Source organism: Rhinolophus sinicus, chromosome 16 (genome assembly GCF_057876585.1).
Source record: "Rhinolophus sinicus isolate RSI-liver-muscle chromosome 16, RSI-T2T, whole genome shotgun sequence".
Lineage (NCBI taxonomy): Eukaryota > Metazoa > Chordata > Mammalia > Chiroptera > Rhinolophidae > Rhinolophus > Rhinolophus sinicus.
Genome location: NC_142516.1, coordinates 31,415,357 through 31,439,232, shown reverse-complemented (window position 1 = coordinate 31,439,232; position 23,876 = coordinate 31,415,357). Strand labels below are relative to the sequence as shown.

Here is a 23,876-nt window from a genome sequence, read left to right as displayed (position 1 = left end):
GTATGTTCATCACAACACATTAATAGCAACAATTTAAAAGGGAACTAGAAGTAACCTAAATGTTGAACAAGTTAAGTATTTGCTAAGTAAGATTATGGTATCCATGCTTGGTATCCATGCAGTTGCTACACCATTCAAGGACTGGTACTACCTACTGGGGGAAGATCATTACTGTCCAGCACTGGGGCAATCATTTTTTAAAACAAACTATTATTCTCATTCTTGAGTTAAGGGCCCATATCTTCCTAGGAGCAGCACAAAGCCAGGGTTGGTGTAAATTGCTGAAAGGCTCCACACGTTCCCCACCTCACAGTCCCATAAATTATAAGGGGGAAGAGAGGCACACATGTAACCATTACACGTATTGAGAAGGTGGGCATAAAGGTTAGGAAAAATAAGAGTTACACATTCTTTTAGTAAATTGTTTCTTCCCTTCCCTTCCCCAATCCAGATTTGCCTATTCAAGGATTATTCTCTCAAGGAAGTATATCTAAAATCATTTACTTAGCCTGGGAACCTCTTAGTACATTGCTCTAAAGCATCTCTTCAAGACTTATCTCTAAGAACTACATGGATTTGGAAACTATCAAGACCATGACCAGTCCAAGTCAATACAAAAAGTGTGTGTGTGTGTGTGTGTGTGTGTGTGTGTGTGTGTTTGAAAAGATAGTGTGACTGAACTCTTTATAATTCTTATTAGGTAAAAAGCATAATTGATTCAAATATTTATTGCATGTTTACCATGTGCTAGATGTTGTGAATACAATGGGAAAAAAATAGTCCTTGCCCTCAAAGAGATTCAGTCTAGTGACGGGCAATTCAACAAGAACTAAATGAAGACACTACCGCCACAGAAGAGATTGGAGGTAAGGTGTTCAGAAGGGAGAAAATGTTCAAGTCCTAAAAAAGGAACATGAAAAGATAAGAGTGTGGGGGGGGGGGGGGGAAATGATACTGTGTGCATGGCCCCTCTTGATCTATATGCTCAAATTTCTCACTCATTAATTTACTAGCGAGTTCAAATATTTGCTTGATCTCCTCCAGATAGACAATGTCACATTAGGAATTTAAATTTAACATTTACTGAATGAATGAACTAGACTAGAATCATAGGGTTCAAATGTGTTTACAATCTGTATGTTCTCTCCAGAGAAAAATAGAGCAAGCCATGAGATAACCCAAGTGGAAGTGAAAACGAATGTCTCACATATGTGATTAACAGGAAAACAACCAGAAAACTAGTAAGTAGACCCAGACACTACAGAACAATCACAGGACTAATCAATAACTACCTTTCCAGCAAAATGAATTACAAAATGGTGGTGGCCTAAACAAAACTGGGGCAGCACAAGCCGAGAAATAGATGGAACGAACTGGAAGTAGAAGACAAAGATAATTTTGACCAATAATCTTTCTATACTAATCAATCATTTCAGAGATTTTTATCTAAGGACTTCTCACCAATGTTTTCTCACCCACAGCCTTGAAAAAAAGTGAAAAATGAGCACAAATAAAAACAAGTCTGGTGGCGTAACTAAAAGCCTCATCCAAAGCTGTTGGCATAGACAATAGATCTACACTCTACATTATGATGCTAACAGATTCAGTTATGTCTGACAATACCATCCTCTGCCCACCTTTCATAACAAAATCAGGCTGCTCCAGTAAATTCCCAATATTTACTCAGGTTAATACTTGCCAACTTAAAGTTTAGCTATAAAAGCAGGATGGGTATACAAACCTCAACAAGTACAGAAACACAAACTACGTTCTGGAATCACAGCAAGTATCAGAGGTGGAGACACCAGAGCGATCATTTAAACCCAACTCTCATATTTTACAGATGAGGACCTGAAGCCCACATGGCTAGTTTATGGCACAACTTATTCAAGTATGGCCTCTAAAAGGCTACCAATTCTCTTACAAGTTAGTCTTACAGAAAATTATAGAAATAAACTTAAAATCGAACCCCTGTATAACTTAATAGGTTTTCAAAAAGTGAAATATATTATGCCAATAAATTTATAAGCCAGCAAGAACTAGAGAAAGGAGTACATGAAATGATACAATGCTCACTTGAAAATCCAGTTAATAATTTCATCTTTTGATTTCAAGTACATCCCAGCTTCACTGCAACTGATCTGATACCTATAATTAGTCTTGTATTGTTACTTCTATAGAAGTCCAATTTCTTCCATTAGACCATGTTCTCCAAAGACAGGAACAATTTCAGTTTGATTCCAACTGTCCCTAGATCCTTACTGTTTTGATTTCATAAAAACGGTATGAATAGATTTTTTTTAAAGCCTAGTTACCAAGGCTGCTTGTTATTTAGAGGAATTTTATGGTACATGGGTTAATAGTCACTGCAATCAAGGTCAAATAGGACCTAAAAATGCCTACACTTCTAAGGTAACAAACGAGTGTGTATTAGTTACATACACTTAAATTTTCATAGGTTAAGTGCACCTCTTTAAGAAAAATGAAAAAGCAATTCTCATATGATGCCAACAATGACATGTAAGTATTCGTGTCTCTATTTATGATGGAAGAATTAGCATACCCAACTTTTTTTTTAACTTTTGTTTATTTAAGTGTATTTTCCAGGACCCATCAGCTCCAAGTCAAATAGTTGTTTCAATCTAGTTGTGGAGGGCGCAGCTCACAGTGGCCCATGTGGGGGATCAAACCCGCAACCTTGTTGTTACCAGCACTGCACTCTAACAAACTGGGCGAACCGGCGGACCCCAGCATACCCAACTTTTACTGAGTAACATGCATCATTTTTGCAGCACAAAGAAAAGGCGAGGTCCCTTACAAGTCCTACACATGAAAATGAAAACTTTATTCTTTGGCCCTCAATAATTTGAAAAACTCCCGTCTCAAAACCATCCTCGCTCCTTCTTCAGCCCCGAAAGGAAGAGCGTCCATGCCCTGAGAACAAAATGCAGCCTGTCTAGAAACGCGCGGATATAAGTCAGGACCCTCCCGACCTGGTTCCGCGTTCTCCTGGGTGACATCACTTCACCTGCGCCTCGCAAAAAGGGAGGGAGCCAGAGAGCAAGGCCATCTGCTAGGAGCAGCGGGTCGACGCTCCTGCTGGCTGCGCCCTCACCTCCTCACTGCAGTCCCGGGAACAAAGAGCGGCGGGGCGACTGGGCCGCACCCCACCGAGCACCGGACAACTACACCTCTGCTCGGTCGCCGGGAGCGGCCTGGGAGGCTCCCAACGGCCTGCAGCTCGGCCCATCCCGCCCTCGCGCGGGAACCAACGGCCCAGCTACCAGTACCTGCAAGGGAAGGTTCCGCCCAGCGGGGCTGCTCCCGCAGCTCCTCGCTGGGCCGCCGCCTCCTATTGTGACCACCGCTCTCCCAGCCAACGGCCAGCTCGCCAGATCCCTTGTACCCGGGCCTCCTCACCCCCAGAACCCGGGCTCCGACCGAGGCGCTGTCACGGCGCTTCCTTCTTTCCGGCACCATCACACGGGCCGCGCCAGGAAATGACCGCTGCAAGCCCAGAGCTGACACAGTCGGCTAACGCCTCGGGGGCTCCATCCTCTCTGCCCCCGTGCTCTAACCGCCAGGTCGCTACCCTGCCCTGCACCGCTGCACGCGGGACCCCGCCCCGTTGCACCCCACCTCGGTGCCCGCGGACCACGCGCCGGCGCACTATCCTCTGCTGCGCGCGCAGGCGACGCCCCTCCCCACTAGGCCGCAAGATGCACGAACACGCGGCCCTCCCACTTCTTGGTTCGGGGTTGCGCTCGCTCCGCCCCCTCGCCCGAACAAACCTAAAGAACACAACGCGAGAGACCGCCAGATGCTCCACCTCTTTCCCACTAGGTTCGGCTCCTAGCCGAGCCCCCTTTGTTTCCACCCCGCCGGACAGGGGGCGGGGCGGGGCTGCGCGAGTCCCAGCGCGACTCAGACAGACTAGTTCCGGCAACACAACCCGTCACGCGGAGCCGCTACGCAGCCCCGCCCCAGACCACGTCTGGCGCCCAGACACCACCGGACAGTGGGAAGGGCCGCGTTTCCCAGTTTCTGCGCTTCTCTCCCAAAATTGTTGCTGTTGGTCTGTGCCTCCCACCTCCAAAACTCCGCACTCAAACAGTAACTGACCTCACTCAAATTCACAATATGTATTCATGTGGACCGAGGAATTTTTATTGAGGTAGAGGGAGGTGATTAGTCCCAGCAAGCTGGTTCGAACCCATCTTGTCTGACTGTAAGGCTAAATTAAAAGTGACAGTTATTCAGACCATACTGAGGAAGAGAATGAGATAGGAACGAAGACCGAAACCTGCTTGGTGGCCTGATCACGTTCAAGGTCTAGAAGAGGAAGTAAGACCTTCCGTAAAAGCACAATAAATACAAGGAAAAGATAGTTAAGTGGTATCGGAGGAAAGGAGGTCGGTGAGGGGTACATTATGGAAGAAGTGGGCTTTAAGCAGATAAGAATTAGATTGTCTTCAAGGATGGTGATGAGATTTTACAATGGTCCAATCAGCAAAAAACCCAGGTTCCTTTGGCATTACTTAAACTAGTCTCCTTTCCACTCTAGGCCTCAGCTGCTTCCAGTAGAAAATTAGGGAATCAGACTAAAATGATGTTTTAGGACCCTCTGAACCTCTATGTATGAAGAATATTATATGGTGATTATTTGTCTCCCTTTTTTCAGACTGAACACTGGAACTGTTTTGACTCTAATCCCAAAGTTCAAACCTACAGACTGAAACACAACAGCAGGTGCTTAGCAACTGCTGAATCAAAGTTCCAGCAAAAACATCACAGGCTTTTACAATTCTCAGACAAAGAAAATCTAAAGTGACATAACAGGCTCCTATGAACACAACCCCTTCCCCAGCCCCACACCCCCGTTATGTAGCCCAGTTATATAGCTGACTCTTCCCCCAAAGCCCGCTCTGCCAGTCTCCAAATACTTACTTTTTTTAATTTTCCATTTCATGGTAGAGTCACACCTTTAGATGCATACAATATACATTATCCCTTTCTAACCTCTGAATCCCTCACAACTCTCTCTACTGCTATGGACTGGCTTAGCATTACAGATCTTCCAGCAGAATCTCAGCCACACCCGACGATCAGCTCTAATGAGTCTTTTGGAGCAAAAATTAATAAGACCCGATCTTATTTTACTATAATATAAGACCAGGTCTTATATTAATTTTTGCTCCAAAAGACTCATTAGAGCTGATTGTCCGACTAGGTCTTATTTTCAGGGAAACAGGGTAATACAGACTACCCTGAAGCTGCTTTTCCTGTATACTAGGATATCTATATGATCAAAGGGTAAAAAGGGGTGGGGTGGGGTAGGGTGGTAGGGGTGGGGAGGACAGAGAAAGGGAAGGGAAATTACCATTTGGGGAGTTGTCCAGTCATAAGAGTTAGATTCCTCAAGTGCTAAATCTCAGCAGCAAAAATCTACAGTCCTCTAGGGTTCCTAACTCTTAAGTTTACGTGAATGCCCCAGGGCTTCAGCCAATCCTTTGTGAGGCAAACTCCTTCAGAACCCTTCTCAAATGGTTAAGATGTAAACAATGTTCCCACACCTTTGGGTTGGATAGTTTGAAATTTGTCCTGTAATCTCTTTTCTAATTGATTTTCTTAACCAGAAAATCTGGTGCCTTGCTAATAAACACCCAAGGATAAGCTTTAAGGGGGGCCAATTATACCAGAGCAGTTGCTCAACTCCAGTCCACTTCTAATTTTATTTGGTGTCCGTTCAAAAAAATGGGAAGCCTTGTTGGAGAGGCGTCCAATAAACTTCCTTCCGGCAATGATGGAAATGTTTGACATTTGCACCATCCAAAAGGTAGCCACAAGCTACATGTGGCTACTGAGTATGTGGAATCGGTCTAGTGCAACTAATGAATTGACCAGGATCAGTTTAAATAGTCATATGTGGCTAGGGGACAGCACAGAACTTGCAGGAGTAGTTGCTTGTGACAAGAACTTCTCCAGAATTCTGACTCAAAGACTGCCTGCCCTTTCAAATTGGTTTTCACAGCAGAAGTGAAACAATCCGTCAATGACTACTAAAAACTTCTTTCTGAGATAGCCATGTCATTTAAGTCCCCTCACTTTTAAAATAAAAATACTGGTATCCTCTGCTTTTCAAAAGTCTGCTTTACAAGTACTTCACTTTTATGAAAGACCTACATTATGTAGTACCTGTTTTCGCTAACTGAAAGAAATCCAAAGGTGATTTTCACTTTTAGGAAAAAAACAGAGAAAAGCAAAAATGGCATTCAGCATTTGTTTTGTAGCAGCCTTATAGGGACAGTGCATACCCCTAGCAGCGGGACTGGCCGCCAAGCTCCTTCCCCAGAACTACACTCAGCATCTCAGCATCAAGCTGCCAGAGCTCTGAACGTTGTGAGCATCTGTGCTTTAACTCAGTTTGTCTTGTGCATCCATTAGCAAGATGTGCCCTTAGGTAGTTGCTTCTTCACTTTACGCCATTTTGGCTTACGGAAGGTTTCGAAGGAATGCTCTACTTTTGGATACCAGGGGAAACCTGTATACCAATATACTGCTTACCAAATAGGACAATATTGTAGTTCCTTCAAGTGTGTCCTCTGGTCATTGGGAATGTCTACCATTCTAAAATGTGGGAATAACAGCTGAGATTTTGATTGGGCTGCATTGCATCTTGATAAATTAAGGGGTGCTGATATCTTTACAATATTGACTCTAATCTATGAGCAAATGTATCCTTATATTGCTTGAGTTGTTAATTTTTTTCAGTATGCTTAACAGTTTTCTGTAGAGGTATTGTACATTTTGTGCTTAGGTTTATTCTAGGTTTTATATATAACTATTAATTCTAATAGTTTATATTAATTCTTTTGAGTTTTCTATACATACAATCCTGTTGGCATTAAATAATAACTGTTCAATTTCTTTCTTTCTTTCCAACACATTTTCCTTTTCTATGTCTTGTCTTACTGCACTGGCTAGGACCTCTAGTATAGTGCTAAACAGATATGGTGAGAGTACACATTTCTGTCTTATTTTAAACCTGGAAAACTTGCAACATTTCACCAGTAAGTATGGTGTTTGCAGTACGGTTTTTTTTGTAGATCCCTTTAGCAAATTAAGGGCGTTTTATTTCTACCTTGTTTAAAGATTATCATTAACGGATGTTTAATTTTATCAAATGTTTTTGCATCTATGAGATACTCGTATGATTTTTTTCTGTTCATGTGTGAATTACATTATTGGTTTTTGTTTTTAGATGTTAAAGTAAACTTACATACCTAATAAAACCATGTCTTACGTATTACCTCTTTTTTGTATTGTTGGATATGGTTTGCTAGTGTTTTGTTTAGGATTTTTACATCTGTGTTCTGGAGTAAGATTAACTGCTATTTTACATTTTGTAACATCCTTGTCAAGTTTTGTTTCAAAGATTACGCCAGCCTCAGAAAATGAAATCAGTGAAAATAGAAAAAAACACACACACTTTTTCTAATCTTTAGAAGAGTTTCTGTAAGATTGGTGTTAGGCTTTCTTTAAATGTTTGGTAGTATTTGCTGGTTAGCCAACTGAATTTGGAATTAAATTTCTTTAGTAGTTACAGATTTGTTAGATTTTCTTTCTTTTCCTTATTTCTAACAAAGGAAAACCAACTATAATCTGTGAACATATATAAGGAAGATCTCACTCTGAAACTCACAATCTCCTAGAAAACTAACTCACAATCTTGTGAATTTGAAGAGTATTATTGCTGGAAATATATTTTCAAGTACACTGTATAAATAAGCATAAACAAATTTTACATAAGTGATAGCTAATAGTCTGCTAGACAGTAAATATAAAATTTGGTTTTGTGCTCAATTTTGCATTTCTAGACATCAAAGACTATCTAAATAATGGTTATCTGAAGGGTCTTAATACAAGAGAGGTGACTATGAGGTTATAGGCTTTGTTGTCTTTCTACACTCTTCTATCACAACATCTTACGGTATTTATTAAATATCTGTTTCCCCCTATTAAACAGTAATAAGCCCCCTCTGGGGCAGGTCCCATTTCTCCTTTGTCTGTGTATTACTGACGTCCATATTGGAAGAATGTTGGCTGATTGAGAATACACAAAAAGGAAGAAGGGGCATCTCCTATTTTAATATATTGAAAGGCAAGATTGAAGAGCTACAGATAAAGAATTACTTGTCCAGATGCCAAAGAACCATGCACATGGAGGGTAAGTATCAGGGGGGGAAAAAACTACACACTTTTAAGCCCCACCAAAGAAGGTGCTGGGGTAAAGAATGGCCTTCCTGCTAGAAATCTGTGATCTCTATAATGAGGAGACAGTTTCCCACTGTTAACACTATCAGAAGTAGGGCTGTGCTGCCATCAGAGCCACTGCCAAGTCTCCTGTCTATACCCTCAGTCCAATGCCACCCACTACTGCTGAGTTGGTGGCCTCTGCTCTGTGCTCTAACATAGCATCCTGCCTTGCAAATATATACTTAACTTTACTCTTTTGCTCATCAGCCAGTCAACTCCTTGAAGTTATGGACTAAGTCTCACTGATTCTGGTCTAGCACATGGCAAGCGCTTAATAAACAGTTCAATTAATAATATGTAAATATTTCACGGCAATGGTATTTCTAATGTTTTTCTCAATAGGTAAATTCCCAGGGAGAAATGGGGCACAGAAACAGAAGAGTAGTGAAAGAGAGGAACAAGGACACAAAAAATAAATTTCAAAATTTCCTGAAGCTAGCTCTGTTCACCCTCCTTCCTAAAAGGTCCCCTCCTTCCACAAAAACCAGCTAAAGGACCTAATAAGATGAAGGTGCACGGGGGAGCCTAGCACTATTCAGGCTGTGCAGTATCTACACGCAAGACAAGACCTGATCTAATACAAAACAAGCAGTATAAGCACTTTCACCCATGTTACCCCCTGGCAGAATGGAAAGGTTAATTACCAGCAGCTGCCAGCTATAGCTAAAGACCAGAAAGGGGCAGCAAAGGTGCACCCAAATCCAAATCCACCAAAAGCCTCCCATAAAATAGCCACATAGGCTTTGGGATGGGTGAGTGGTCAAATATCTGTTCCCACAGTGCAGGTGAGAGTTGCCAGACACTGAACTGTGGGCAGAGGAGAAGACAAAAGGAAAGCACTTAGGGCAGTGAAGGTGGGAAGAAGCTAGGCAGACCCAGGGTGAAAAGTCATCAGCCAGGAAGGAGTTCAAGAGAGACGAGTGAATAAACCTGAGGGCCTTGGATAAGCTGAGTCAGAAGACAGAAAAATAAAGAGACTTACACCAAACCAGAAATGGAGAGGCACGAGTGCAAATAAAGCATGCGCTGTACATCATATTCCATCTCTGGAGCAGGGTAAGTGGGAAAGAGCTGACTTCTGAGGCATGATCTGCCTTAACGGTACCCTTGAAGCAGAAATTTAAAAGGTTCCCTGTTCTGTTCTGGTGAACAGGGCACATCTTAGGAACAATTCTAGTTGTTATGACTCTCACTCGAAATTGCTCCAACAGATTAATCTCAGGACAAATCACACTCTGATACTATAGTTTTACCAAGTCCACTAGACAGCCAGAGGCAAAGAAAAGAGTTAACCACATACAGACCTAGGTTATTCTTTTCAACAAAGCCTATTATTTCATTATTTGGGATAAACCATTTATTATTTTTAAAATCATGTCTTACATAGGTTTCTTCAGTGTTTTGATATTATAAAGATATAATGAATATTCTTGAGCATACATATAGGTTGGCCTGCATTGGAAAATATATTCATAAAAGGTAACTTTCTAACAATGCAATTGCTGGTTCAAAGGGTATGCGCCTTTTTAAATTTTGAGAAATATTGCTAAGTTGCCTCCTAAAAAGTTGCACCAATTTTTACTCCATCCAATAGTGAATGCAAATAGTCGGGGGTCGACTCTGGAGAGGAAACAGCAGCATTTAAGGGCATTTCCTGAGGGGAGATAGGCTGACCCCATCATCTATAGCAGTAGGTCAAGGACTAGGGAGAGAGAAGCCCTAAAAACAAAACTTGGGCCAAGGTACTGAGTGCAGCCATATTTCATATGCAGCTTTAAGTTCTTTCTTATAATTCCATCCTGTTAAATCACTGGGCCTTTACTATGGTCTTATTAAATGCAATAGCCTAGGGAACCTGGCCCAAACTGGAGCCAAAATGACACCAGTGAAAACAGCAGCACTTAAAAAGCACTCTGTCAGGGAGTCCCAGAAACAGTTGGGGAGGAAAGCCAGCTACACTGGTCAAGTACAGTTAAGAGGAGAGGGACTCTAATCATTAAGAATTAGGCACTAATGGAAACTATGACTTGAAAAGCCAGTGAAATGGGCTATACTTATATAAGGACTTCAAGAAAATGAATAATTGATGGTATAAGCACTGATTAAGAAACAGAAGCACAGACAACTAGCTCCTTCACTTTGGGGAAAAAAATGAAAAAGCAGTGTTGAAAAGGGACATGGGAATGAGAGGGGATCTTAAAATATCTGAGATGCAAGAAACACGAGAATATTCTCTAAGTGGATCAGACCACATGAACATCTTATAACTTCCACCATGTTTGATGAGGAACAGGCTTTCCTCTAGGGAATCCTGGTGGATCTTATATAACCTCATAGCTGATAACTTGCTCTGGATGTTCCCCCTGCTATAGAAATCTAACATCTAGCATTCTTGAAATGTGACCAGCTCACTGAAACGGCCAGTGTTCTCCTGGTGGCTTCCACTGATGACACACTTTTAGAACCCTGCCTGAGCGGTTTTGCACAGACACTGTGACACATGGGCACATCCCAACAAACCCTGTATCCTCCTGCTGATGCCACATTCAACAGGCCTTTCCAGACTTTACCTACGTTAAAGAAGGAAGTGTGTAACGTAGGCAGAATTCCAATTTACACCACAAAACAGAATGACAACCTTAAATAAAAACCCTAAAGCAAGACAACTCTTTGTAAAGCAAATATAAAATTTAAGCTCCCACAGGAAGCGAATCTATCCCCCCTGCCTTTGTTTGCCTGTTCCTGTTATAACAGTGTCTTATAAATAAAAACAAAATAAACTTAGCAGGTAATGATATTTCAAAGGCCAAAAAAAAAAAGAATGCCAAATTAACAATAATCTCAAAACACCTATCATTTCATGGTATGTCTAATCACCTCAGCTATTTCACAATAAGGCAAAAAGAGATCCTATTTGGGGCCGGCCCGGTGACTCAGGCAGTTAGAGCTCCATGCTCCTAACTCCGAAGGCTGCCACTGAGCTGAGCTGTGTGCTGCCACTGAGCTCCCCGATGGCTCAGTTGGTTAGAGCGCATCCTCTCAACCACAAGGTTGCTGGTTCGACTCCCACAAGGGATGGTGGGCTGCGCCCCTGCAACTGGCAACAACAATTGGACCTGGAGCTGAGCTGCACCCTCCACAACTAAGACTGAAAGGACAACAACTTGACTTGGAAAAAAGGCCTGGAAGTACACACTGTTCCCCAATAAAGTCCTGTTCCCCTCTCCCTCCCAAAAAAAACCCACCAAAAACAGAAAATAAGTGTTGACAAGGATGTGGAAAAACTGGAATCCCTATGCATTTGCTTGTGGGAATGTAAAATGATGCACCTGCTATGGAAAACAGCATAGCAGTTTTTCAAAACATTAAAAATAAAAATGATCCAGCCATTCCACTTCTGAGTATATACTCAAAAGAATTGAAAGCAGGGTCTCACCGAGATATTCGTACACCCATGTTCCTAGCAGCATTATTCACAATAGCCAAAATGTGGAAACAACCCAAGTGTCCATTCATGGATGAATGAGTAAATAAAATGCTGTATACATACAATGGAATATTCTTCAGCCTTGAAAAAGAAGGAATGCTACAACGTAGATGCATCTTCACAACATGATGCTAAGTGGAATAAGCCAGTCACAAGAAGACAAATACTGCATGATTCCACTTATGTGAGGTACACGGAGCACTCAAATTCAGAGAGACAGAAAGTAGAATGGTGGTTGCCAGGGGCTGGGAGGAGAGGAGGATGAGGAGTTATTGTTTAATGGACATGGAGTTTCCGTTTTAAAAGATGAAGAGAGTTCTGGAGATTCATTGCACAACAATGTGAATGTACTTACCACTACTGAACTGTACACTTAAAAATGGTTAAGATGATAAATCTTATGTTAGGCGTATTTTATTACCACAACAAGAAAATCTCATCACAGCAGCAAAAGGGGTGTTTATAAAATATAAGCCAGATCATGTCCCTCCTTTGCTTAAAACCTTCCAAGGGTTTCCATAACCAGCAGAATAAAATCTTGAAGTTCTTTCCCTGACTTACCAAGATCTACATGAGCTGGCCTGTGCTTACCTCTTGAACTTCATCTCCTACCACTGCCACCCTCATCCACCTCGCTGGTGCACAGCAGCCTTCCTTCTGTTTACACAACCTTTCTAGCCTTAGGGCCTTTTCACAGCTGTTTCCCCGCCCTGGAACTTGTTCCTTCTTATCATTCAGCTCTTAGCCTAAGTGTCACCTTCTTAAGGGCCTTCCCTAGCACCTAATCTAGAGGAGCCAGCTGCTCAATTACTTGCACAGCACTTGCGAGTATCTGATCATTTACTGGTTTATATATACAGTTCACTTTCTGCCCCTTCCACAAAAATATAAGCACCAGAAAAACCAGGATCTTCCTTGTCAGTTTTTTCACCAATGTATCCTGGTGACTCAACAGTGCCCGGCACATAGTAGGCACTTAATAAATATGTGCTGAATGAATAATGTATAACAGTTTTCTTTTTAAATGACCTAACGCTCCATAATTAAAGACACATTAAGTGAATTCCCATGGAGCCTTAGGATGGAACCTTATACAGCCATTTTAACTGATGTTTCAAGTATATATAGTGTGCAGATTATATTTTCCAAGATGGCCATCGTAAGTTCTCCTGCCTTTCATGCTCTTCTGATAACATTATGTTGACATTCCTCCTCAGCGGTGGGGTTGATGTTTCCTCCTCTTGAATTTGGGCAGGCCTGTGACCGAAGTGGAAATAATGCTTTGCGACCTGCAAAGTTAGGTCATAAAAGGTCATACAGCATCTGCCTGGTCCCCTTGGGATAGTCACTCTTGGAATCAAGCCGCCATGCTGTGAAGAAGCCCAGGATAGATATAGGTGCTCAGGTCGCTAACCCCAGTTGAAGCCCCAGCATCAACCTTCAGACACGTAAGTAAGGACTTCAAGATGACTCCAGCCTGAGCCACCATTTGACTACAACTGCATGAGAAACTCCACACAAGAGCCACCTAGCTAAGCATAGGAAACCCCAAAACCATGAAAGATACTAAAAATATGTTTTGCACCACTGAGTTTTAGGGTAATCACTGTCACAGATACTTAGAACACTTTAGCTTTATTTTAACCATGCAGAGAAATACTTGAAGGAAAAATGCTATGTTAAGAGTAATTTATTGAAAAATGGTCAATGGGATTTATAGATGATGTAATACAGAATTGTACACCTGAAATCTATGTAATTTTGCTAACAATTGTCACCCCAATAAATTTAAAAAATAAATTTAAAAAAAAAGAAAAATGGTGAGTTGGCTTATGACATAGTCTATTTCTATGTATTTCCCTAGATTTCCATAATGGACACAAGTATTAGGTTGGTGCAAAAGTAATTGCGGTTTAAAAGGTTAAAAATAATTGCAAAAACCGCAATTACCTTTGCACCAACCTAAGAACTACAAAATTGGGAGAATGGGGAGATTTAATGGGGTTTTTTTGGTTTGTTTTTTTTAAGGACAAAGTGGCAAGAATAAAAGATCCATAACTGACTTTTATTTAACTAACCATGGAAGATTTAGGAATATACAAAAAGCATATAAAAAGATGCTCAGCATCATTAATCATTAGAGAAATGCAAATAAAACCACAATGAGATGCCACTTCACACTCACTACAATGGCTATCATTTAAAAGAGAGTCAAAAAGTGTCGGCAAGGATCTGAAGAAACTGGAACCCTCAGGTATTTGCTGGAATGCAAAATGGTGCAGCCACTTTTGGAAAAAAAGTTGAACAGTTCCTCAAAATGTTAAACAAAAATCTGTCCTGTGACCAACTAAACAAAAACATACTTTCACGCAAAAGTTCACAGCAGCATTGTTCATAATAATCAAAATATGTAAACAAATATCTATCTACTAGTGAATAAATAAACAAAATGTGTTACATCCATACAATGGAATACTATTCACCCATAAAAAGGAACGACGTACTGATTCATGCTACAACACTGATGAGCCTTGAAATCATGCTAAGTGAGAAAAGCCAGACACAAAAGGCCACATATTGTATGACTCCACTTATAAGAAATGTGCAGAATAGGCAAATCTATAGAGACAGATTCGTGATGGCCAGGAGCTTGAGGTGGAGGAGGAGAATAATGGGGAGTGCCTGCTAATTGGTAGTGGTTTTTGAGGGGATAAAAATGTTCTAAAATTAGATGGTAGGGATAGTTGTTCAACTCTGAATATATTAAAACCACTGAAATAAACCACTTTAAAGCAGTGAATTTTATGATATGTGACTTATAGCTCAATAAAGCTGTTATTTAAATTTTTTTACGAGCAAAAACTTTAAAGCATGTTTTCTGATGTTATAGGAACTATTAAATCAGCTTGCTAATTATGTTATTCAAATTATCCTTATTGTTTTGCCTACTGTGATGGACAAATCTTAAGGTGACCGTTAGTCATGCCCTTGTATAACCCCCTCCCACTGATGGAGTCAAAACCTGAGACTTGCTTCTAAACTAAAGAATATGGCAAAGGTGATGGGATGTCACCTGTGATTATGTTTCATTATGTAAGACATCATTTCAGCCAACTGGAAAGATTCTCTATCTCGTCTAGAAGAAGCAAACAGACCTGCTGTTAAGTGTACATGGACAGGACCACATGGCAGGGAACTATGGACAGCCTCTAGGACCTGTGGTTGACTTCCAGTCAATAGACAGTAAGAAGCTGGTCCTCAGTCATACAGCCTCACAGAAATGAATTCTGCCAACAACCTGAATGAACTTGGAGGGAGCAGATCCTTTCCTAGTTGAGAACTCCAGATAAGAAAGAGTAAGGCCCAGGAGACACCTTGATTGCAGTCTTGTGAGACCCTGAGCAGAGAACCCAGCTCAGCCTTGCCTCAACTGGTGATTCGCGAAAGCTATGGATAATAAATGTGTGTTGTAAGCTGCTACATTTATGGTAATTTGTTACATAGCAATAGAAAATCAATACATCTACTGTCAACACACTAACCTCTTACCTGGTATTCCTACTTCCATGGCATCTGTACACTCCACGGTTGTGATTTTGTCAATTTTTTATTGTACTTCTATGAGCTTTGGCTTAAACATTTATAGTGTGATGGTTCATGACTGTTCTACCAGATTAATAACCTTTGCTTTGAATTCTATTTAAAACGTCACTCCTGCTTTCTTCCTATTTGCATATGCTTGATACTATCTTTGCTTATCTTTTACTTTCACTTTTCTATATCATTTTGTTTTTAGGTATGTCTCTTATATAAAGTATATATAGGTGACATTTTGCTTTTTCACCCAGTCTATCATTTAATAGCCAAACAGAAATTCACATTTATTATAACTGATTAATTTTGTCATATTATTTTGTTGTTTAGCCTTACTCATTTCCTTTAAAACCTTTCTTTTTCATTAATAAATCAAGTTTTATACTCCTTTATTTTTCTTCTTTTAAAATTATACACCTTAGTTGTTTTCCACTACTACTAAACATAAATACCAAGAATAAAACAATTTTATGAATTAGTCCCACTCCTACTACTTTTTAAGTGGATAAATAATGCTCATTTGTTAAAAATTCTAATTCCTATCTTAAGCTAGAGGATCTTTCTCTACCCCCTTTTCTCTACCATAGAATAACGGAGGGACTTAAGTACATACTTGTGTTCCTAAGAAACTGCCTGTAAAACAATGTACTGTGTGTTTAATTTTTTGCTGTTGTGTGAACTGCTGTGCCCAATATAAACTGATGAATATGGGAGTTTGCAGTATTTAATAGTAAACCTCAGAGCTGGAATCAGTTCCTTCCAGTACTATAGGATACAAGCCGATGTATGTCAGCAGAGAAACTTAAGTTGGAAAACAGGCCAAGCCAATAAAATTTGGGGACTTGCCACCACTTCCAAGGCTATACAAAGGAGGCCCAACAAATGGACTGGCCCACTTTCTCCTTCCTGACCCCTGGTTCCACTCCTGGTCACACATGGATTAGTTTAACTTTTAAGAAAAATCATCTTTCAGTCCCACATCTGAGAAATGGACTATGCCTGAAAATGAAGTGAGGATACTAAGCAAAGCATCAGTGTGTTCTGACAATGTATGCAGAAGAGCGCAGGAATTATTTTACAGGATTTGCATCAGAGGTAGATCTGCACTTAGCCGTAGCACTGTAGGGTGACTCCTGAACAACTCGTTTCTCCCACTTGGGTCACAGCTTCCAATTTTATTTTTAAAAGAGGGTTGGATTAGGTGTGCTCTATAATCCCTTCCATTGAGAGAGAGAGAGAGAGAGAGAGAGAGAGAGAGAACGAACACATCCAAGCAATATGTATTAGGCAGCAAGTTCATTTTGTTTTTGCAAAACCAATACACATTTGTTACAGAAAGAAGTAAGTCGGAAGCTGTTGCAAATATAGAGATGTGATTGTTAAACATTCCACCCACCACTCTCTTCCCCAGAACAATGCCTGATGATCCTATTCAAAGCAACCTGTACCATCCAACTCAGTGGTCCTTGTCCCACTTTTTCTGCTCTACCTTTTCTTTAATCCACTGTGCTTATTCTAACATACTATATAATTTATGTATTATGTTTATTTTTATTGTCTGCCTCCCCCAGTTAGACTGTACACTCATGAAAAAAACAGCAATCTTCATTTGTTTTGGATCTTGATGCATTCGCTAAGTGCCTAGACACATAACTGCCAATCAATAAATATTATTTACTGACTGAATCAGATGAATAAATTATAAATATAGTCAAGAGATCTTAATCAATTTGCTCCATTTCCCCCTGGGAAACCATCATAAATATACACATGGTAGGCGGGAGAGAGAAAAGAGCAGTTTCTGAAAGTTCTTTGATATACTAACTAGGTTACAAAATCCCTTCAACTTCTCTACCCCCTCCCCATGTATTTCAGGAACAATCCCATCTCCTAAAAGCACAAAATCAATCATACAAAGATTCAGAAATTAAGAGGAAAACCATTTTAAAATAGATGGAAAGTATCTGGCAGAGACAGACAGAAATCTCATCTCCAGGCTGTAAACCAGGAGACAGAACAGGGCACAGTCTGCCTTTTCCACTGTAAATGAACAAATGCAGAGAGGCATATTATACTTAGCAGGGGAAAGAAAATTTAACCCCAAAATATCTTCACAATTAGGAAACACAACTGTTACAGTATTACTGACCTACAGTAATTTTGTCTTTCCTCTCTACCATCATTCTTATTTTCAAATGCTCATTTCTAAAATCTGTGATATAGTCAAGTTTATGGAGAAAACCACATATTGTCCAAAAGGCTCATTCAGTGGCTTGCTTCTAAAAGAAGTTAAAAGTTAAACCCACGCTCTGGATTACTATAATAATAAAAGAGACTCTGGAATGCTAACAGCATACCACTCTCACTGTCAACAGAATGAAATCTGTCAGAGCAAAGCTCACAGAGACAGAGAGCAACACAGAACAAAGAAAACCATTTGGAAAATCCCAACGATCCACCAACTTCTTGATCTAGGTCCAACAGGATGAGGGGAGGAGGATCTTGATTAAAACAGCAGAGAAAAAGATCGCTTGGATTGGTCTGCCTGCGGAAACTACCATGGGAGTGATACATTCCTGCACACAAGACACAGGAAATGGGAAGGAAGCCGCCAGAAACTAATGGTAGAAAATACTAAAGCTAAGCCCACCCAACATCAGTGGCCAGATGTTCCAAACACCAAGCCCACATTAGTATCTACGGCAAGGGCTCGGCCATCAAGGGTGCTGATAAGCACTGGAAAACCCCCAAAGACCGACTTTCTTTAGAGATAAAAAGAACAGAAGCAAAGCACCAAAATGAAACAAAACCACCAAGAGTTTGGACCTGATTTAAAACAAAGAAACAAAACCAGGCCCAAAGCAGGTTTCTTTTGCATGAATTGGACAGGTTCCATTCTCATTTTTCAACATGTAAATTGGGCTTTGGAAACAGAGTCCGCAAAAAGCTAAGTATGAAAAGAAACCATAATCAAACACGATCAACTATAAAAATTAACCAAACTGGAATGTCTAAGATATTTCAAATTGGAAACATACAAATTGATTAGACAGTTATCAGCTTTGGGAGCTCTTGTTAATATAATAAGATAATCTATTCAGGCTGTGCAAGAAAAGAGGAAGCATGGTGAGGGGGACAGGGATGGGGGTAAGGACATGGAGGGTTTACTAAGAGTCTAGCCCACCTCCTGGAAATTGGCCCTCGTTTTCTGGAAGAGTCTAATAATCTGACACAGAAACCAGCAAGGCTTTGCGTCTCAACATTGTGGCCCGCAAGTCCCACTCTCCTGGCCCTACGCCCAGAGGTATACGAGTGAGTCCAGTCACATAAGGGCAGCATGCATTTCACCAGGGCAAACAGCAACACGGACCTCACCTTGTCAGTGTCATCATGACAAATGTGGTCGTGATGGATGGACTGGCACTGAAAAGAAGCACCAATACTACCTACAAGAGAAAGGGAGGAAAAGTTAAGATGCAATAATTCCTTACATTTATACTACTTTTCCAATTAAAAGTGCTTTTAAATCCACTATCCCATCTAATCTTCAACAATACTCGGAAGTAGACAGGATAGGGATTATTATTCTTGCAGTTTAATGTGCAAAACAAAACACTGAGAAGCTGACTTGCGTAAAGTAGCAGTCAGTGAAATAGCGGGTCTAAATCTAGAACCCTGTTATTCAAACCCCTAATCCACCTCTTACCACTATATTGAGTGGTTCGCTTTCAAAGTAAGGCCACCTAAATAAGCACAACAGCCCCCAATAAGGCAAACTTCTTTTTAGAAGAAAAGGTATACTACTTTTCAGACTACACATGCTTTCTTTGAGAAAACAATTGACCCTATAAATTCTCACCATAGAAATAACACAATACAAAATAATAAGATTATAAAAAGGTTTTATTACTTTAAGTGTAAACATTTTTAACACACCCAACCATTTGTTAATTTGAAGAACTATCTCTTAATAACCACTGCTCTATAACAATATTTTTAATTAATAGGAAAACAAATGATTGGAATTGACTAGTCATTTGAAAAAAGTTTCCATTCCTATTTCACATCATACAGAAAAATTGTGGCTCAAAGTTCTATGCAAATGTAAAAAATGAAACCAGTGTTGTTGTTTTTAATGTTGACTTTTAAAAATAATCTTGGAGTAAGAACAACATGAAAGAAGATACTAAAACAAGAGGCCATAAATGAAAAGTCAGCACCCATGACTGTGGACCGAAAGATGAGTAAAACCCTTTCTCCTTATGTATGAGAATTTGGATTAATCCGTTAACCTGATTAAGACAGCACGCCACTATGCTACTTGGCAATACTGCTTATGATAGAAATTACCAAATTAGTCAACTGCATCTGGACTGGAAGTACAATAGACACTTGGTAGAAAACCATGTTTTTGAGCATGGTTACGTGCTAATTAGGCACATCCCTTGCAGAGGATCCTAGAAACTATGCCGATGAAGTTCTAGCCACCACCCAACGTGGGTATCATTTCTTTCAATCTGAGCTATGGGAAGAGTGTTCCAGAAAGTATGAACTGCTACATGGTCTGCTGCAAGGACTCCCACTGTAATACTGACAAGTTATAGTTTCTGCGCCATACACCTCTGAATAAAGTGGTGACGAGTGAAACCTATGATGGCTTTAGCAGTCTGAATGGGTAAATGTTTATATGAACCTAAGAACATTCCATCACCAGCTCTGTGGACATCACACTGACAAATACCTTATTTTGTAAATTTACGATACCATCAATTCTGATGTCCATTCATATGCCATTGACAAAGAACGCTACCAACTAAATTTGACACCTGTCTTAATACTAAAAATTTTTATTTCACACTTACTTTAATAACTGTTAGAACTTCTGTAAAGGTTGATTTTTATCATATATCATTTTTATACATTCATAAAAGAAAATGAGAAAAGTACACTGGCAATAGCAGAGAAAATTATTTAGGAACTAAAAAAGATAAAAAAATTCCTTATTAGATAGATTTACCAGTTAATTTCTTTAAAAAGTACAGATTCAATAATCCCGAGTGACAGTGACTATTCCTAACTTACTCAGTATAAGTTGTCCCACAACTCATTTTATACTGACATCGATTATAAAATACAAAAAGGATTACAATAAGAAAACAAATTAATCTCAAACACAGGAATAAAAATACTAAATAAAATTGCAGCATACAATGTATATGTAGCATAGTGACAACATATACAATATAATGTGTCACCATAATCTACTCATGTTTACCTAAGGAAAGCCTGATTCAATAAAAGAAAATTTATCAACAAAGAATTAAGGTACAAAACGATGTTTTAAAGTTTGACCCCATCAAAAGACGTTGAAAAAACATTTGTTAACATTTATTATCAATTTCTATTTTTCAGAAACAACCTTATTAAGAAGTTTAACAAGTTTTTGCCACTGGATGACAATTCTGGGAAGGATGTGGTGGGGGGAGGTACAATTGCCAAAAAGGTACATGCAGTTATGAATAATAATAATATAAATCAGAGAGTTCCTTCTGTTACTGATTTCAGTTAACATTTAACATATTATTCCAAAGCCATGATTTGGAAAAAAGAATATATAACAATGTCCCCAAATATTAAAATCTTCTAGGACACAAGAATGACAAATCAAATCACAACATAAACTATTGTGTCAAATATATGGTAAATGTGATCCAAGGAGGAGTTAGTAAAACTTATACTTTGTTCTCCTATTAACCTAGTATCATGTAATACTCAAGTTATACTGGTGAAAAGAATCCTAAGAACAGACGATTATAAGTATACATTAGGTATCTTTAAAGAGGTAGCAAAACAGACATTTCATTCTTATGCAAAACCCACATATTTAACGTATCATGTCTTTTGTGTTCCTATTGGACACAGTTTAAGAAACATGAAACTGTGCTGCTAACAGTTCACATCATACCATCTAATGACTGTGGTGGGGGAACATTACTTGGGATCACCGCCAAAATTTAAGACTCCATAGAGCTAGAAAGATGAAGGTTGAGATACATTATTTAGTAACTTAAAAACCTCTTCTGAAAGAGAGTATTAAAATTAAATGAAAAGACATCCACGTACAAAAACTGAACCTAGACACTGCCCTTACAGTTTTCACAAAAATTTACTCAAAATGGATCATAGACCTCAATGTAAAATGCAAACCTACAAAACTTAGATAACATAGAAGAAATCTAAGTGACCTTGGGTTTGACAATAGATTATGCAACACCAAAAGCATGCTATGTTTCCCCAAAATAAGGCCTAGCCGGACCATCAGCTCTAATGGGTCTTATATTAATTTTTGCTCCAAAAGACACATTAGAGCTGATGGTCCGGCTAGGTCTTATTTGCGGGGAAACATGGTAATCCATACAAGAAAAAAATGGGAAAGATGGACTTCATTAAAATTTAAAGCTTCTGCTCTGTGAAAGACACTGTTAAGAGAATGAAAAGACAAAGTTACAGACTGGTAGAAAATACCTGCAAAATGCGTATTTGATAAAGGACTGGTATCCAAAAGTATTCAAAGAACTCTTAAAACTCAACAGAAAGAAAACATACAATCCAATTTAAAAATGGGCAGGGTTTCTCTTTGACCTTCTGCCCTGAGTATCAGAACTCAGTCCGTTACTGCTAAGGGAAGGGCCCTTTGCTAGAAAACAACGCAAAACATCCTAGAGGTGAATAAACGCACAGCAGCACCAGCCTCCCTCTCCAGCGGTCCCCGCCCCAGAAAACAAAGGATGCAGACAGATGGCTCACACTGAACTGCTGAAGAATGAAACACAGGTCTAAAGGCAGCTTTGGGGAGAAGCTATTCAGAGAATGAAGTACCCAGCAGCAAAAGAAGAAACTGTCTATACTAGACTACGGGGCTAATTTTTGAAACTTGAAAAAAATCTAGTAGATTTTTCACTGGTGCATGCAGGAATCGAAACGGCAACCCTCTTGTTCAGAGCTCGCGCTCTAACCATTGAGCCATCCGGCCACCCAAATTAGTTTTTAATGTTTTGATAACTACATTCCTGTATAACTGGTTTCCTTTGTAATCTCATATATTTTATTTTATGCAATTAAAAATATTCTTCTTCCGGGAAAGGGGCCTATACTATCATAGAGAACAGCCAAACATATTACATTAAATGACAGTGTTTACCATGAGTTCTCTGATTTTTTTTTTCCCCAAATACATTTTATAAAGTTACTATTACTGTTCAAGAATCAGTAAACCGGTGCTCTATTGAAGGCATAAAGTTCATGTCTGAATCCTCTCCCCACGATGAGTGTGGCCTGGCAGGTACCAGGGGCCAAAGTGGCAGTACGTGTCCATGCAGACGAGGCCTGATCGTCCACCTGGTGACCTGTTCAGTGGTCTGTTCACACCAGCATTACAGTTCTCACTCTAGGCTCTTTACCTGGGACCCAAGACTTCCATGGGAATAAAACTATGTTTATTTCCATTAACTTGAAACTGAAATGTAAAAATTCACTCTATTATGAATAAAGCAACAAACCATATTAGTATTGATAGTACCTGTGACTTTGTCACTAATTAAAACCATATATTTTCACATAATACAGCTGCTGTAGGAATACTGAAATACCATTTACACTTATCACTACTATGAATTTACAATAGCTATCAGGTCCACTGCTAGAATGTGTCATTTAATACATTAATAAAGATGCAAATATATGCCAATCATAAATTAGTGGGTATTTTTTATTTTATTGGGGAATATTGGGGAACAGTGTGTTTCTCCAGGGCCCATCAGCTCCAAGTCATTGTCCTTCAATCTAGTTGTGGAGGGCACAGCTCACTGGTGCATGCGGGAATCGAAACGGCAACCCTCTTGTTCAGAGCTCACGCTCTAACCATTGAGCCATCCGGCCACCCAAATTAGTTTTTAATGTTTTGATAACTACATTCCCGTATAACTGGTTTCCTTTGTAATCTCATGTATTTTATTTTATGCAATTAAAAATATTCTTCTTCCAGGAAAGGGGCCTATACTATCATCTGAGTACCAATAGAGTCCATGATACATTCCAAAACTGGTTACAAACCCACTTTTTAGCTGGCAGAAGATGCTGGGACCAGGGGAACAAACTAGATCGGAAGCATTGTAAGGGGAAAGAGATGCACAACATCCTGGGAAGAGTCAGAAAAACGTGAGAAATTGAGGGAAGAGAACAGAAGTGAGGACAAATCAGGATACGGAGCCCAAGGTTTAAAACTAACGAGGGAATACAAAGAGGCCGTGGCTGAACAGTGGTGGGATGTGGGAGAAGTTGCAGAGCAACTGCCAGGAATATCAGCTAGTGTTTTTGGTCCACAGGGGCAGGTAGTGATGTAAAGCAGAGACACTATTTGTCATGTTCTGAGAGACCCACTGCACTGCAAAACCCAATAGTCAATACTGAATCCGCCTCT

The 23,876-nt window shown here is 39.8% G+C and overlaps 1 protein-coding gene across 12 annotated transcripts in view; it reads right to left on the bottom strand.

The window, feature by feature from the left end:
- The window catches only part of RNF38 (ring finger protein 38), a 108,237-nt gene that overhangs the window by 39,837 nt on the left and 44,524 nt on the right, over positions 1-23,876 (bottom strand). For 3 of the 12 annotated variants that reach the window (XM_074330711.2, XM_088793236.1, XM_019729097.3), the window contains exon 1: positions 3,421-3,633. The exons of 1 other annotated variant lie outside the window; for it this stretch is intronic. In XM_074330711.2, coding sequence (XP_074186812.1) covers positions 3,421-3,480 — 60 coding nt within the window. In that variant the 5' untranslated portion in view covers positions 3,481-3,633. Of the gene's footprint in view, positions 1-3,290; positions 3,760-3,791; positions 3,817-12,394; positions 12,466-18,772; positions 18,844-23,876 lie in introns of those variants that run through there. 8 more of the 12 variants (XM_019729102.3, XM_019729101.3, XM_074330712.2 and 5 more) reach the window with 7 other exon arrangements.